Genomic DNA, 14,336 nt, shown 5'->3' on the forward strand with positions numbered 1-14,336 from the left:
TCAATTGTAATTGAAAAATAAAATTTAAAAAAAAAGTGGTGTTCTAACTTTGAAGGGCTCTGTCAGGACACATCTGATTCTCTTCCACACTAACTTTCTAGATGATTTTGTCTGCAAAGCTCCGTAATCCAAACTCGAAAGGACCTAAGAGGTCTCTGGGACATGAGGATGAGAGAAGGCTTCTGAGTGCCTCCCTGACTCCTCCTGTCCTCTTATCCCTTTCCACATTCAAACCCTTCCTATTCCTTCCGATCCTGTCACCCACAAATGTTCTCTCACTACCTTTTCCTGTCTCATATTCCTCCTCTTTTCTGATCAATTCTCCCTAAATTTCCTGCTTTCATTTACCCTTTTAATTTCTGTAGGTCTTCCTATCTTCTTTCTCATCATAGAACTGCAATGGGATCAGGATGGGTTTTCAATTCTTTGGAGAGGAAGGTGTGGAAAAGACGACTTGGACAGGTTATAGTATTTTAAACACCCCCCCAAACACACACACACAAACACAATTATTTGTTTGACAGCAATAATTCCCTAAGTGTGAATGTCAACAGGTGTTATTTAAAAACAAAAAACAGCCCTGGCCGGTTTGGCTCAGCGGTTAGAGCGTCGGCCTGCGGTCCTGAGAGACCCGGGTTCGGTTCCCGCTAAGGGCGCGTACCTCGGTTGCAGTTTGTCCCCTGCCCTGGTCGGTCGTGCGGGTGGCAGCCACTCGATGTGTTCCTTTCACGTGGATGTTTCTCTCTCTCTCTCTCTGTTCCTCTCTCTCCCTCCCACTCTACCTGAACAAAAAATGGAAAAAAAATGTCCTCAGGTGAGGATAAAAAACAAAACAAAACAAAACAAAACAAAAAACAGTTTCATGGTCAGGTAGATCCGAGAACTACTCCTAGACTATTTTTTCCTTAAACAATTCTCAAAACTTTAGCATAATAATAGCCATTTACTCACTTTTTTTTTTCTTTTATCCTCACCCGAGGATATTTTTCCATTGATTTTTAGATAGAATGGGAGAGATAGAGGGAGGAAGGGAGAGAGAAAAAAAAAACATCGATGTGAGAGAGACACATCGATTTGTTGCCTCCTGCACAGCCCTGTCTTGCCTCCCACATGACCCCAACCTGGGCCGGGAATTGAACCCACAACTCTTTGGTCCACAGGCTGACACTCTAAATTCTGAGCCAAACCAGCCAGGGCTCACTATCTATTTTTACATAATAAATTATCCCCAAAATTAGAGGCTTACAACACTAATAAACATTCATTATCTCATAATTTCTGTGGATCAGGACTGGCTTAGCTGAGTGGTTCCGACTTGGGGTTTCTCCTGGGGTTGCTGTCAAGCTGTTGGCCAGGGCTGCAGTCATCTGAAAGCTTGACTGGGGCTGGAGAATTCACTTCCGGGATGAATCACTCACATGGCTAGCAAATTGATGCCGGGTGTCAGGAGGGTATCTCAGTTCCTTGCCACATGGACTTTCCCCCTGGGGCGGCTTGGGTGACCTCATAGCATGGCAGTGGACCCCCTAGAGCAAGTGATCCAAGAGAGCAAGGAGGATACCACAATATCTATTATGACCTAACCTCAGAAGTCACACACTTTCATTTCTGCCATATATTATAAATTACAGATCAGTCTTATTCAGTGTGGGTGGGGTGTGTGTATGAATATCAGGCAATAAGAAACATTGAAGATTGTTTTGGAGGAAGGCCAGTGCAAGGCATTACAAATCTCCAAAACTTATTTAACAATAAAATTATTTTAATGGAATATTCCAAGATAATGGGATTCCATGATACACAAGGTGGGGGAGAACCACCTTGGATCGTCTTAGAGGATCACAAGTGGAGGGGAAGATGTGTGTCTGGAGAAATAGTCCTGGGAACATGGAGCATGAGTATGCATTGAGGACTCCCAGACTGAAAGACATACGAAGCTAAAACTGAGTTAACACCTAGAACTGGGGCTCAGGGGCCACTTTAAAGAGGATTCCTCACCTTAGAAAAGCCAGTCCCAAACTCTCTGAAAGGTCCATACTCTTATAATCTGTTTACTTCCTCTGTCATGCATCAAAAATAGGGTGAAAAAAGTAAGAGTTCAAAGGCTGAAAAGAACTATCACAGCATCTGTAAAATCTGGAAATGGAGATCATGTAGAATGCTCAGTCTTTCCGTACTGGGAGGGGGAAAGCTTCTCTGTGGGGCTGTTCATTCTGTTCTCAGCCACGTGACTGGACCCCAACAGTGTCCTTTATGATCTGTGCTAAGAGTACAGTAAAGTCACTTGGATGATTCAGATCACAAAGGCCCCGTTCTTCTCTGCTTAATTTGCACAATGGCTTTTTTGCAAAGATCCCAGTCTCGGGTGGGAGCCACCGTGGTTGGAGAAAATAAGTTTTCATCCAATGTTACAGTGAAGTTATCAGAAGACGTGGAATAGGCGAGGAAAAGACAGGGATTAAAAGGCTAGAGAATGAGAGACAATTAAAAATGGGGAAGAAATAATGGAGGGCAGGGAGAAGGTGCGTGAGAAAAAGAAGAAAGCGCATCGCCCTGCTCCCGCGAACGCCCAAGAGCGCTTTCGTCGTCTTGGGCCACAAGGTGGCACCCTTTGGACTTTCTTCCCCTATCAAATTAAAACGGGGTAGAGAGGAGGGAGTAAAGGCAAAGCACTCCCCCGACCAAGAACAATTTGAAAACCCACCCCATAATATTTAAAATCTGGGACAAAGAACCGTCTGGACGGAACTGCTTCGATTGCAAAACCTCAGCGCAGCCACCGGAGCGGCCGGCGGGCCGGAGTCTGAAGCAGCCCCTTTAAAACAGCGGAGTACAGTATTGGGATTCTTGAAACCTGAAACCTAGAAACAGAATCGAAGCGGAAACCAGAAGGAAAACCTTGAACTCCTCCAGACAATTGCTTCCGGGGAGTTTCAGGAGAGCGAGGGGGAATAAAGGGCCCGAGAGGAGGGCCCCTCGGATGGCGCGTCCCTGAGGGTCCTGGCGAGTTCGAGGAGCGTGGGAAGGAGAGGACCCTACCCTCTCCCTGGGCTGCAGGTCATGGCCACCGTGGAGCCGAGAGCCCTTGGCATTGGCTTCAAGTGGCTCTCTTTGGCCACTTTTGTGCTCATCTGCGCCGGGCATGGGGCACGCAGGGAGGAAGGGGGTCCAGCCTGCTACGGTGGATTTGACCTGTACTTCATTTTGGACAAGTAAGTGCCGTAAGTTGTTCTACATTAGGCTGAGCTGGTGATGCTTTCTCCTCCGGCTGGGCTCGTTGGCAGGGTGGCTTTGGGACGGACACGCCAGTCCAAGAGGGACCGCGGGAGGTGGCCGCGGCCCCAGCGCAGCGCCTTTGTCAGGGGAGCGCGCCTCCCATCCTTTGCTGCTGGGGTCCCCGGGAGGCGTCCCTCCTTGTTCGGGGGACAAACTCCTTTTCTGCCTTGCTTTCTCTGGCCGAGGAGCGTGCAAGGGAGTGTGAGGATGCTGTTGACTTACTCCGTTTCTGTGAATCCTTTTCATTTGTAGCTTGCTTAGGAGAGGCAGAACTTTCGGGCACGTCTAAAGAGGCGTGGGCTGTTCAAAGTCTATCGGCTCCTTTTAAAAAACGCTGTCCTAGTTAATGCATTACCTTTGTTCCTGATAATAAAATGCATGCTGACTGGGCAGTTGGAAATATAGGTGGATTTCTCAATCTCTGCACTACGGAGATTTAGGCTGGGGAATTCTTTGTTGTGGGGCAATCCTGTGCCTTGTAGGGTGTTTAGCAGCATCCCTGGTCTATTACCCACTACTGCCAAGTGGGGATGCCAGGACCACCCCTCCTCCATCCTCCCTCTCTCCCCCTTTCTGCCCCCGCCCCAGCCCCAAAGTGGAGACAACCAAAAGTGTCTCCAGACATTGCCCAAAGTTCCCCCCGTGCAAAAAAAACAAAACAGCCCCTGGGATTGAGAACCCCTGATGCAGGCGAATTCATGTTCTTGGCGATTTGACTGGTGGGCTACCAGGGAGGTGCAGGAGCCCTGGTTTCCTTATGAAAATGGATAGTGCTTAGGCACCGGGATTATGCTCAAGGGAGAGCTGAACTCTGCCCGATTAAACTCATCCCAAATCCCCGTAGATTTGCCAGGTTGCAGCCATTCAATGAATCTCCATGCTCTCTATTAAAAAATAGCTTCAATAATAAAAAGCTCCTCAGAGAAGATCCGTGCGCCTTAAAACTGTGTGAGCTGCCCAGCGCCAGGAGAGACGCTTGCTGTTGCAGTGGCGGGGAGATGAATTTCACAGACTGGAAAGTATTTGGGAATAGAAAAAAAAGAATCCTGCAAAATAAGCTGGCCAGCTAGAAAGAAACCAAATGTGCTTTGCAGTTGCCCCTAGAGTTTGATTTTTCCGTAAAGGCTGTTTTGAACTCCAGATTCTTTGGATGAAAAGTGAGATCTTTCTTGCAGATTTATGAGAAGGTGGATACTGAAAATACTCCAGTGCTAAGAAATGGAATTTCTTTTGTTAATGCTAGTGGCTTGGAGTACCAGCTCACAGATTCAGAGACTGTGTCTGAAAACAGTCAGAGATGTTCATCATTGTGCTTTAAAAAAAAAAAAATTTTTTTAAGCCAGCTGAGAAGGACATACAGGAAACCTTGAAAAAATGGACAGAATCACCATGTCCCTAAACAGATTGACTCCACTGGATACTGTGGAGATAATCAGTTCTCCAAAAGTCAATTTATAAATTGAATTCAACTTTTTAATCAAAGTTCTGAAAGAGTTTATTTTAGTTCTGAGAGTACTTTAACAAAATGATTCTAGGTTTATCTTGAGAGGGAAAAAACAGGCAAAAAGAGCTAAAACACTTTTGAAAAGGAATAATGAAGAAATGCTTATACCTCCAAATATTAAAATTTATTATAAAGCAAATTAATAAAAATGGATGGTAAAAGAAAAAAAAAATAGGTAGACAGAGTAGAAAATCTAGAAAAAAAAAAAACAAGGATATGTAAGCATTTAATGGAAGTTCAAATCAGTGGGAATTAATTTGTTGTTTAAAAAAAAAAAAATGATTCTTGGACAAATGTTGATAACCTGGGAAAAGAAAAGGTTATATTTATACTTTACACCACACACCAAAATGAGTTCCAGGGTTGAAATTTGAAATGTTTAAAATGAAATGATGAGAGAACTAGAAGAAATTCTAGATGAATAATATTGTAATCTTAGTTTTAGAGCTTTTAAAACAGGGCAGAAACAAGAGAGAAAACTATAAAAGTATTTAAATATATTAAAATCTTACATTTCTATAAGTGAAAAAAAAATGCCATAAATAAAAGATATTAACAAGTTGCAAAAACTTTTGCAATGCAAATTACTCTTTAAATATATATATAAATTAGTTTTTAAAAGATCATCCCAATAAAAAATAGGCTTACTATATAAATAATTCACTAAAAATATGTATCAAAGTCAATAAGTTAATTAAAAAATTCAACTTTAGTAGTAATCAAAGAAATAAATTAAGATATAATTTGTATTAAGATGCAAAGATTTTTAAAGAATAACAATATTTAGTATTGGCCAACTTCTAAGTGGTAGGCACTGTCATATTTTACTAAGGAAAATATATACTCTTAGGTGAAAATATAATTGTCAAACATATACATTATGATTCTACCTTACAAATGCATCTGTAATAGTATTTCTCTCTAGAAGATTCTAGATTTTTGAATTCTCTTTTTATGCTTTTCTGAATTTTCAAAATTTCTACAATGAACATGTTACTTTTATATTCAATAAAAGTAAGTTACTTTGAATTTTTAAAAAATGATTTCAAGTGTGAGGAGGATCTCTATCTAGCGTGCTGAGCACTGAGCCTCTTGCCATTGTAGAGGATGCTACTTCTTTCATATTTGATCCAGTAGTAACTTTTTAAATGCACCATTATCACAATGGACCCCAAAATGCTTTAGGAAACAAATGGTGGGGAGACCTTTACATTTACGTGGACTCCTCTGACTTCCTTTACTTGTCTGTCCAATTGCCTGAAGAGAGGAATACCTGTGTGCTGAAGGAGAAACTTGCTAGAACTTGCTAGGACAAAGTGCACAGCTCTAGCTTGCCATCTCTGTGCAGACTCATTTCGGTAATTGTGTAGCCCAGAGCTAGGGGATGGGCCAAAAGGTAGTGATAGCTAACAGGCCCCCCAGGGGGCCCTAAAGGCATGGTCTGCTGTCACAGAAAGAACCCCCTCACCCAGTGCTGTCCAGCACCCAATCACTGCAGAGTGGGGAAAAAAAGAATGCTGACTCGTTTTTCCTCGGGCCTCTGAGATCCTTTGGCCAACATGACACTCTCTAGCACATCACATGCCTCACCACATTAGCCTGATGAAATATAGCAGGCTAATTTTTAAGTTGATAATTTTGTATAGCCCCCGAATGATATAAATAATCCAGATGGCCCTTGGCAGAATAAAGTTTCCCCACCCCCAAAGGCTGAAACCAGTAGATCACAGGGCATTGAATTCACCATTCTTCTCCCCACCCCTCAACTCCCTTTTTCCCAGTGGATGGTTCTCTTCTTTTCCATGACATTGAATCTCAGCTCATTTCAGCTTTAAGCAGGATACATCTCTGGCCTGGAGGGAACCCATATTATACGTTTAATGGAACGTCATGTTTTCTCAACCAGGAGTAAAAGACTTCATAATGACAACCTAGACTACCACAGTAACACAATAGGGCATTATTAGCGGCTTTGGCGATGGGTTGGTGGACTGAGCTTCACAAGGCTTTATACCGATGGAATTTCATGTTCATTTAAACATGCTTTTCTGGTTACAGTCAGGAAAAGTAGATTGCTGGAAATTCAATCAGGGATTTGAAAAGTCAGATTTGAAAGGCCTCTATCCAGAGAAAAACAGTCAAGGAGCCTCCTTGAAGTCTTCCAGGGGGTCTGCTAAGATTAATGTGCTCAGTTGACCAGCCCACAGACATGACTGTACCTTTCCTCTCTCTCACAGGGCTCTTCTGCTACTACACTGTGTATTTATGTATCATATATTAGTCTATTAGTTATTTAGTTGGAAAAAGGGAATTCTTCACCATGGGTCTCAGGGAAGTGCTGGCTATACTTATGTGTGCCCTAAAACTTCAAAAATAGAATGGTGGCATAGAGAGCTAAAGGAATGGAACAGACGGTGAGCTGGAGGTGACAGTAAGCACTGAATCGCTTTACTTATAGGATTAGCCAAAGCCACATGCTGTCACCCAATAAATCCCTACATTTGTAAAGGCCCCCCACAGGTTTACCACGTGCTCCTTCCCCATTAGAGCCTCCATATCCTCCCCTCTGTCACTTCCTTTTAGTCCAGCACCAATTTTCTCCTTCTCTTTGCCCCATAGCAGGGGACCCTGTCTTGCTACTCAGAGTTCCAACCCCAGGACCCACAACTAGATGATCACATGGTGGTAATGATCTGTACAGTCATTACTATGTGTTATACTTCAGGGACATGGTCATTAAACAGATTTTTATAGCATTAGACTGAGAACCTCACTACCAGGTAGAATATTGCTTTTCTGGGAAAATACCTTCTGGATTTACAACTTCTAACTTACCAAAGAAATCTTTAAAGTCAGAACTAAAGTCTCCCAACATTTATGCCATCTCACAGGTATGCCAAAGGCAACCTTGCTTGATGGCGGGCAAGCACTGCCGTTCCTAACTCACAGATAAGAAAACTGTTCAGCCTTTGTCAACACTGGATGCAGTGACTAGCCAAGGACCTGGGCGAAGATCATGACCGAGCGGGACCATGTCTGCTCTTGACTCCCAGCCCAGCTCTTTCCACTCATCACTGCCCTATGCAGTTGGGTCATAATAGGAAGCACATGTCAATACAACTGGAGGAACTGGGTGAATTCCAGGAATTAAAAGTCCCTGCATTAGAGTTTCAGTACATCATGGTGTATAAGGCAATTAATATACTTCATTGAAGAGCTACTGCTCTGCTCTTAAGTCAGCTTGTCTTCGATAGAACGTTTCAGGACTCCAACCTCCCCCAACCCCCCCTCCCAACAGCCCACAGAGATACTTCCGAGATCTGGAGGGTTGGATAGAACTCTAAGGGCATCTGCTTATGATGCATTTAAATGTCAAATAAATTAGTAATTTATTCAGATTAAGCCTGATGGAGAAGGGAAATTCAACTCTGTAGATGTGTTAAAACACACAGATGTAGCTTGTTTTCAGATATGCTTTCGAAGAGAACTGTGAGTAGTGAAAATGCGACATTGGCTCTGAAAAAGGGAAACGAGAGTTCCTTAGAAGGTACCTTGAAAATGCTACAATAATCATTCTAAGAGGCATCAGAAAAAGAAACTTTTCAGGGGCCAAGAATGTGTGTGTGTGTGCGCGCGCGCGCGCGCGTGGTATTGAGATGGATTCTATAGTTAGTTTTAGATGTTCTTCCACTTACCTTCCAGGTTTGGAGAGGACTTATCAGGCCAGGTTATAGCTGTTAGAACTGCCTACAAATTGAAACGTTTGGCATATGGGTCAAAAGTAAAAATAAATAAGGCAAAAATGTTTTTGTTTTGTTTTGTGTTTCTGTCTGGGTCAGCCAAGTAATTACCTCCAGTTTCCTTAGCTGTTGGAGACCTGGTAACACTCAGTGTCAAGCTGAGAATAGAATCCAGGAGTGTTGAAGGAAGGCACCCGTCCTACGATAACCTGTAATTGTCTCCAAATGCTAAAGGACTCCCAGTAGTCCAGGAACAAACTCTGACATCACTCAGTGAGACTTGGCTGTCACATAAATGAAAATGGGATTTGCTTTATGCTAATTTAGAATGTTTGTCTTTTTGATGTGTGACTAAGTGACCAGATTTCACCGTTCCCAGCCATTACTTATCAATAAAAGAAGTGAGTATTTGAACATTTCTGACATGTTTCTCAGACATACCAGGTTCGTAATGAGAAACAGTGATTAGATTTCATCAATTTGGCTGAGTTGATTCTTTCATTCATTGGGCATAAATGTCCTCTCAATTCCGATAACAAATATGTAATCCATACTGGCATGGATAACACAATGCCTTTTACAAGGAATGGCCTGACCTGGGAGCTGCAAGGGATGTAAAAGAAGCAGGCAGCAGGCCCAGACTTCTTGCTTTTCAGGCAGAAGGACATTAGAGACTCCAGGCAGCCAAAGTTAAAGGCCACAATGAGGATTTGGGGCAGGCGGCTGGCAAAGAAAATTTTAGATCAATACCCAAAAGGAATACATAAGTAACATTTACTGAGCCCTTGTACCTTCCAGGCACTGTGGTAAGTGCTTTGCCTGTATGATCCCATTTCGTCTTTACAACCATATACAGTTAGTACACTCATGATCACCATTTGACACATGAAGACCCTGAGGTTCAGAAAATTTAACCAAGGCCACTCTAAGTGATGAAACTCAACCTCAAAACCAAGCCTCTCTGACTCATGATCTATGCAGAAAGATAAAATCAATCTTAACACAAAAGAACATTGAATCAGTCAGGGTAGGTGAGGTTATGCTGTGGTAACAAACAATCCCCAAAATCTCAATGACACAAAATAGCAAAAGTATCAACCTTTGTTTATAATCTCTGCCTAGCTACATGTGACGAGGGTCAGCAGAGGTCTGCTCATTAGTTGTTCCGGGAGCCAGGCTGGTGGAGACTCTTTCTCAATACCTGTTTCCACCATCTCAGCTGCAAAGGAAGAAAATGCTGGAAGGTCTCCGGCTGGTAATGAAATGCTCCAGGCAGAAGTGACATGCCTCCTTCCATTCTCAACCCACTGGTCAGAACTAGTCACATGGAAAGAAGGTAAAAAAAATGTCATCCTCCCATGTATCTAGATGGAGAGGAAAGCCAGACATGGGTGGGCATTAAAAGCCTCTAATGCCAGCATATAATTATACTCTGCTTTGACCTGAGTAAGCAAGAAGGGAATGATCATGAAAGAGGGTAAAGAGATAAGAGTCAGTTTGGAGCTATAAGTCAGATATATTCATCAATGTGGAATTACTATCAGACATGACAGTTCAAATCCATCCATGAGGCAGTGATGGCTTTTGTGCTTTTCCTCCCTTCCTCATTCCTCCCATACTTTAGACAAAACATTCAATGCAGTGGGCAAAGGTTTAATTAGATGAAATGGAAGGTAGAAATGAAGATCAGACCTGCTTCCCTGCTACCTGCGTGCTACATGAATGCATCGGAAAGCTAAGAATCTCCTTGCCCGTAGTTTGTGGAAGATGAGGGAACTTTCAAGGCTGGGAAGGGAGAGCAGCCGCTGAGCCCAGAGGATGCCCGATAGTGCAGAGGCTGATTCAGAGTTTGAATCACAAGTATCTGGGCTCCAGCTAAATGTATTTCTTAATGGGGGTGCTGTTAGCATTTTCAGTGGGACAATTTTTCACTGTAGGATGCTTAACCTTTCTGATCCCTACTTTGTAAATGCATTAGCCTTCTTGGTCAATGTGATAACCAATAAATAATGCCTCTACATTTGTTTTTAAATGCCCTCCCATGAGATGGTACCACCTCAGTTGAGAACCTGTAACTGAAAGACTGCAGAGTAGAACAAGACAAGCCAATGATGCTGATTCTTAGCATCCCAGGACTACATCTGAGCAGCAGAAAGAAGGCTTTTGTGATTATTAGGCCGGTAAAAATTGTAGACCTTGGAAAGGAATATGCTAAAGCAGTGAATGATGTCACCATAAATCCAGCCACTTAAGCCAAAGATCTGGAAGTAATCCTCTTTCTCATGTTGCCTGACCCTGTCTGCTCCCACACTTCTGTGTCTACCCCATTCTCTGCCTCGTCATGGCCTTTGTTCTTAGTTCAGGCCATTTCTCATGCAGTTCACTGAAACATTCTCTAAATTTGTCTCTTTATGTCCTTTCTTAGCTGTCTCCTTCCCTGTAAACTGGAAACTAGTACCAAATTGACCTTTTTAGAACACAAACCTAATCTTGTCATCATCTTCCCTAACCCTTTAATCTTCAAACAACTCCAAAGCTCTTTTTATTTATGTTTTTCAGCTGTAAGAGTTTACTGTTGATTAGAAAAGCCTTACAGGTTTTTGGAAGAACCTTCCCATCTTCAACATTACAATATATTTAACAATGGTTCTTTCATTGCTTCTAAGATTATCCTTAGCAAGTTACTCAAGAGCCTTATTGCACAAGCCACTGTATATTTCCCTGGTCTCATCTCTCTGACTATTCGGACCCTTATAGTCCCAACAAAACCACACTATGCAGTTGGGTGAACTAACCCATACCCTCTCTTGCCTTTAGCTACAATGCCCTACATTATCACTCCTGTTTTTACATAGATGATGCTGATTACTAATACTTACCCTTTTTTTTTATCCTCACCCGAGGACACTTTTTTTTTCTTTGCATTTATGTTCAGATAGAGTGGGAGGGAGAGAAGGAGGAAGTGAGAGAGATACATCAAGTGGTTGCCACCTACATGCCCCAACCGGGGCAGGGGACAAACTGCACCCGAGGTACATGCCCTTAGTGGGAACCAAACCCGGGACTCTCTGGTCTGCAGGCCGATGCTCTAACCGCTGAGCCAAACCGGCCAGTGCCTAATACTTACCCTTTGAGCTGATTACTAATAATTGGTACCCTCTCATCATTAGTTGTGGGCTCCTAAGGTAACAGAAATTAAGAATAATCGCCTCACTACATCACATCATTAGAAAGTCCTTTCTTTTTTCTGACTCTCTCATCCCCACAACTCATATCCCCTGATAGGCAGCAGAGTGTCCATTATCAAGAGATGGAGAGGACAACCTTGAACGTTTTTCTCTTGGGGTCATTTAGTGGCCTTAGCATCTTTTCCTCAAACTCTGATGCTCAACCATTTACAGTTTCAGTTAATGAGTACCTGTAGGAAACACCTGGAACAGGGCTTTCGCAATATTTTTGGTAGCAAAAGAATCATAATGATTCTGCCATCATTCTCTACATAAAAGAAATACACATACCAGGTATATGGAAACCACATAGGAAATAAAAATGAAGTATTCTAACTATAACTATACACCAGTCACAATAATAAAAAATATGAGGTCAAGGGATTACAAAATGCCATTGAACAGCCATAGTCTAACCCTAAATAAATTAATGTATGACCAAAGACATTCCTGGCCTATGCTTTTTGTCCCAGTATAATTATTAATTGCTTCCTACTTTACTCTTGAAAATATCTCAACTTAGGTTTTAAATTATATGGTCATCTTGATGATTAACTATCATAAGAGACACTATCAAATGAACAAAAGTAAGAGGATTGAAGGCCAGACAGGTGAAGCCCCTTATAAACCTTATCCATTAAAATAAGCACCCATGTCAGCACTCTTGATTCCATTTATGTGCCCCAGTTTTAAGCTTTTCCTGGCATCCCACTCCCAGATTCCCATACCAACCTGGAAGTTCTCTAGTGCTTCTCACTATCTTAGCACCTACCGCTATGAACTGTAGCTGTACATTTCCTAGCCCCTCCATGGGGAGGCAGTGTTGCATAGGTGTTAAGAGCACAGGTTTAGACACCAGAAAGGAAACTGTGTGAGCTTAGTGTTTGGAGGAAGAACCTGGACACTAGGGCCAGACCACCAGAGTTCAAGTTCCACTTCTACCACTTACTAGTTGTATGTCCTTGAGCAAGTTACTTAATCTCTGTGAACTCAGTTTCCTCATCTGTATAAAGGGAGCTAATAGTATCATATAGAGTGGTTGTGCTTAGAACAGAGTCCGGTGTACACACGTAGGAAGTGCTCATCAAATGTTAGCAATTACTGTTACATGGAAATGAATGTAAAATACTCAGAATGTAAAATACTGATGCTTAGCAAGTACTCAATAAATATTGCCACATAATTTTTAATCTTTATAGATTCTAAAGGATTTACCAGGCATTCAAAAATCACTTTGCTGTATCATTAATAGTATCTGTTATATTTGTGAATACTATAAATATATCCAGCAAGAAAGAGCTGAGAAAGGCCATATGCTTTGGCAAAAATAAAGGCCTTGGTGACTTTTAGAAGTGCTGGTTTCAGGACATCGTAAATGCAGAAACTGAAATTTAAGGATTTGAAGGGCTTTTTGGGAGATGAGAAAGAAAGTTTATTTCTGACTTCTGAAAAATAGCTGAACATAGACAGCTTCTCCTTCACTGCCTCCCTCCTAATCATCTAAAACTGCTCCCTACCCCCCCCCCCCCCAAAAAAAAGAAGGTCTTAAGGAGGAGTGCGGGGGAAGCCTGCATCAGATCTAAATTCAAAGGTCAGCAGACTGACTTGCAACACACCTGTGAGGAGTTCCACTGGAAACAAAGCAGATGGGTTGAATTTGAAGGAGTCGGCCAGGGTCTATCTGTAACTCTGCTGCCAAGTTTTAAAAGCATGTGGAAGATTCTAAAGGAGCCCCGAGAATAATCGCAAATCTGGAAGTGAGTCTGAAGTTCCGAGTGGATCGGAAGAGGGATGAGAACCATCCCCCCGCACCTGCTGCTGTTGTGCTTGGGCATCTCGCAGAGGCAGCTGCCCTGGGTAGTTGGGGGCGCAGCTCCGCCCCAATAGAGAGCCCCTGACACCAGCCACCTTCGTGACAGTGGTTCTGTCCCGCACGGCTGAGCCCTCCCGCGGTTCCTGGGCCTCCAGGGAAAGGACAGGGTTCTGTCTGTGATTATGTGGATGCCGGAGGGATCAGGAATGAGATCTGTGAACCCGGAGTAGGTACCAGGCCAGAAACCCCTACACGTGGCACACTGGGCTTAACGCTCACAAACCTCGCAAGGATGAAGTTCCCTTGTGGGAAATGATGGGAGCTGTTCCATTCCCTAGTCTCCCCTAGCTGGTGGAACGATAGAATCCGCTTACTTCAGCCATTTCTTTTCCCCAGACTAAGTTCTTAGAGAAATTTACAAGTGTAAAACAGTGTCATATATGTGTGTGTGTGTGTGTGTTTATATATTATAATGTATATTATATATAATTTGAATATACATATATGTATGTATGGGCAAATACCATCCCATTTTTAAAGATGAAAATAAGACCTACAGAGTTTTAGCAACTTAAAATAAGTGATTAAACAAAAATTCCTGAGGTAAAAAAAAACACAAACATATTTATGGAAAGAATTTTCTTTTTTTTTTTTTATCCTCACCCGAGGACATTTTTCCATTTTTTGTTCAGGTAGAGTGGGAGGGAGAGAGAGGAACAGAGAGAGAGAGAGAAACATCGACGCGAAAGGAACACATCGAGTGGCTGCCACCGCAC

General features: G+C 42.6%; 1 protein-coding gene across 1 annotated transcript in view; it reads left to right on the forward strand.

Annotated features, from left to right (window-relative positions):
* The first annotated feature begins 2,707 nt into the window (after window positions 1-2,707).
* Window positions 2,708-14,336, forward strand: part of ANTXR1 (ANTXR cell adhesion molecule 1) — a 228,112-nt gene continuing 216,483 nt past the window's right edge. The window contains exon 1 of the mRNA XM_036263300.1: window positions 2,708-3,212. Coding sequence (XP_036119193.1) covers window positions 3,061-3,212 — 152 coding nt within the window. The 5' untranslated portion in view covers window positions 2,708-3,060. The remainder of the gene's footprint in view (window positions 3,213-14,336) is intronic.

The sequence above is a fragment of the Molossus molossus genome, unplaced genomic scaffold, assembly GCF_014108415.1.
Source record: "Molossus molossus isolate mMolMol1 unplaced genomic scaffold, mMolMol1.p scaffold_m16_p_15, whole genome shotgun sequence".
Lineage (NCBI taxonomy): Eukaryota > Metazoa > Chordata > Mammalia > Chiroptera > Molossidae > Molossus > Molossus molossus.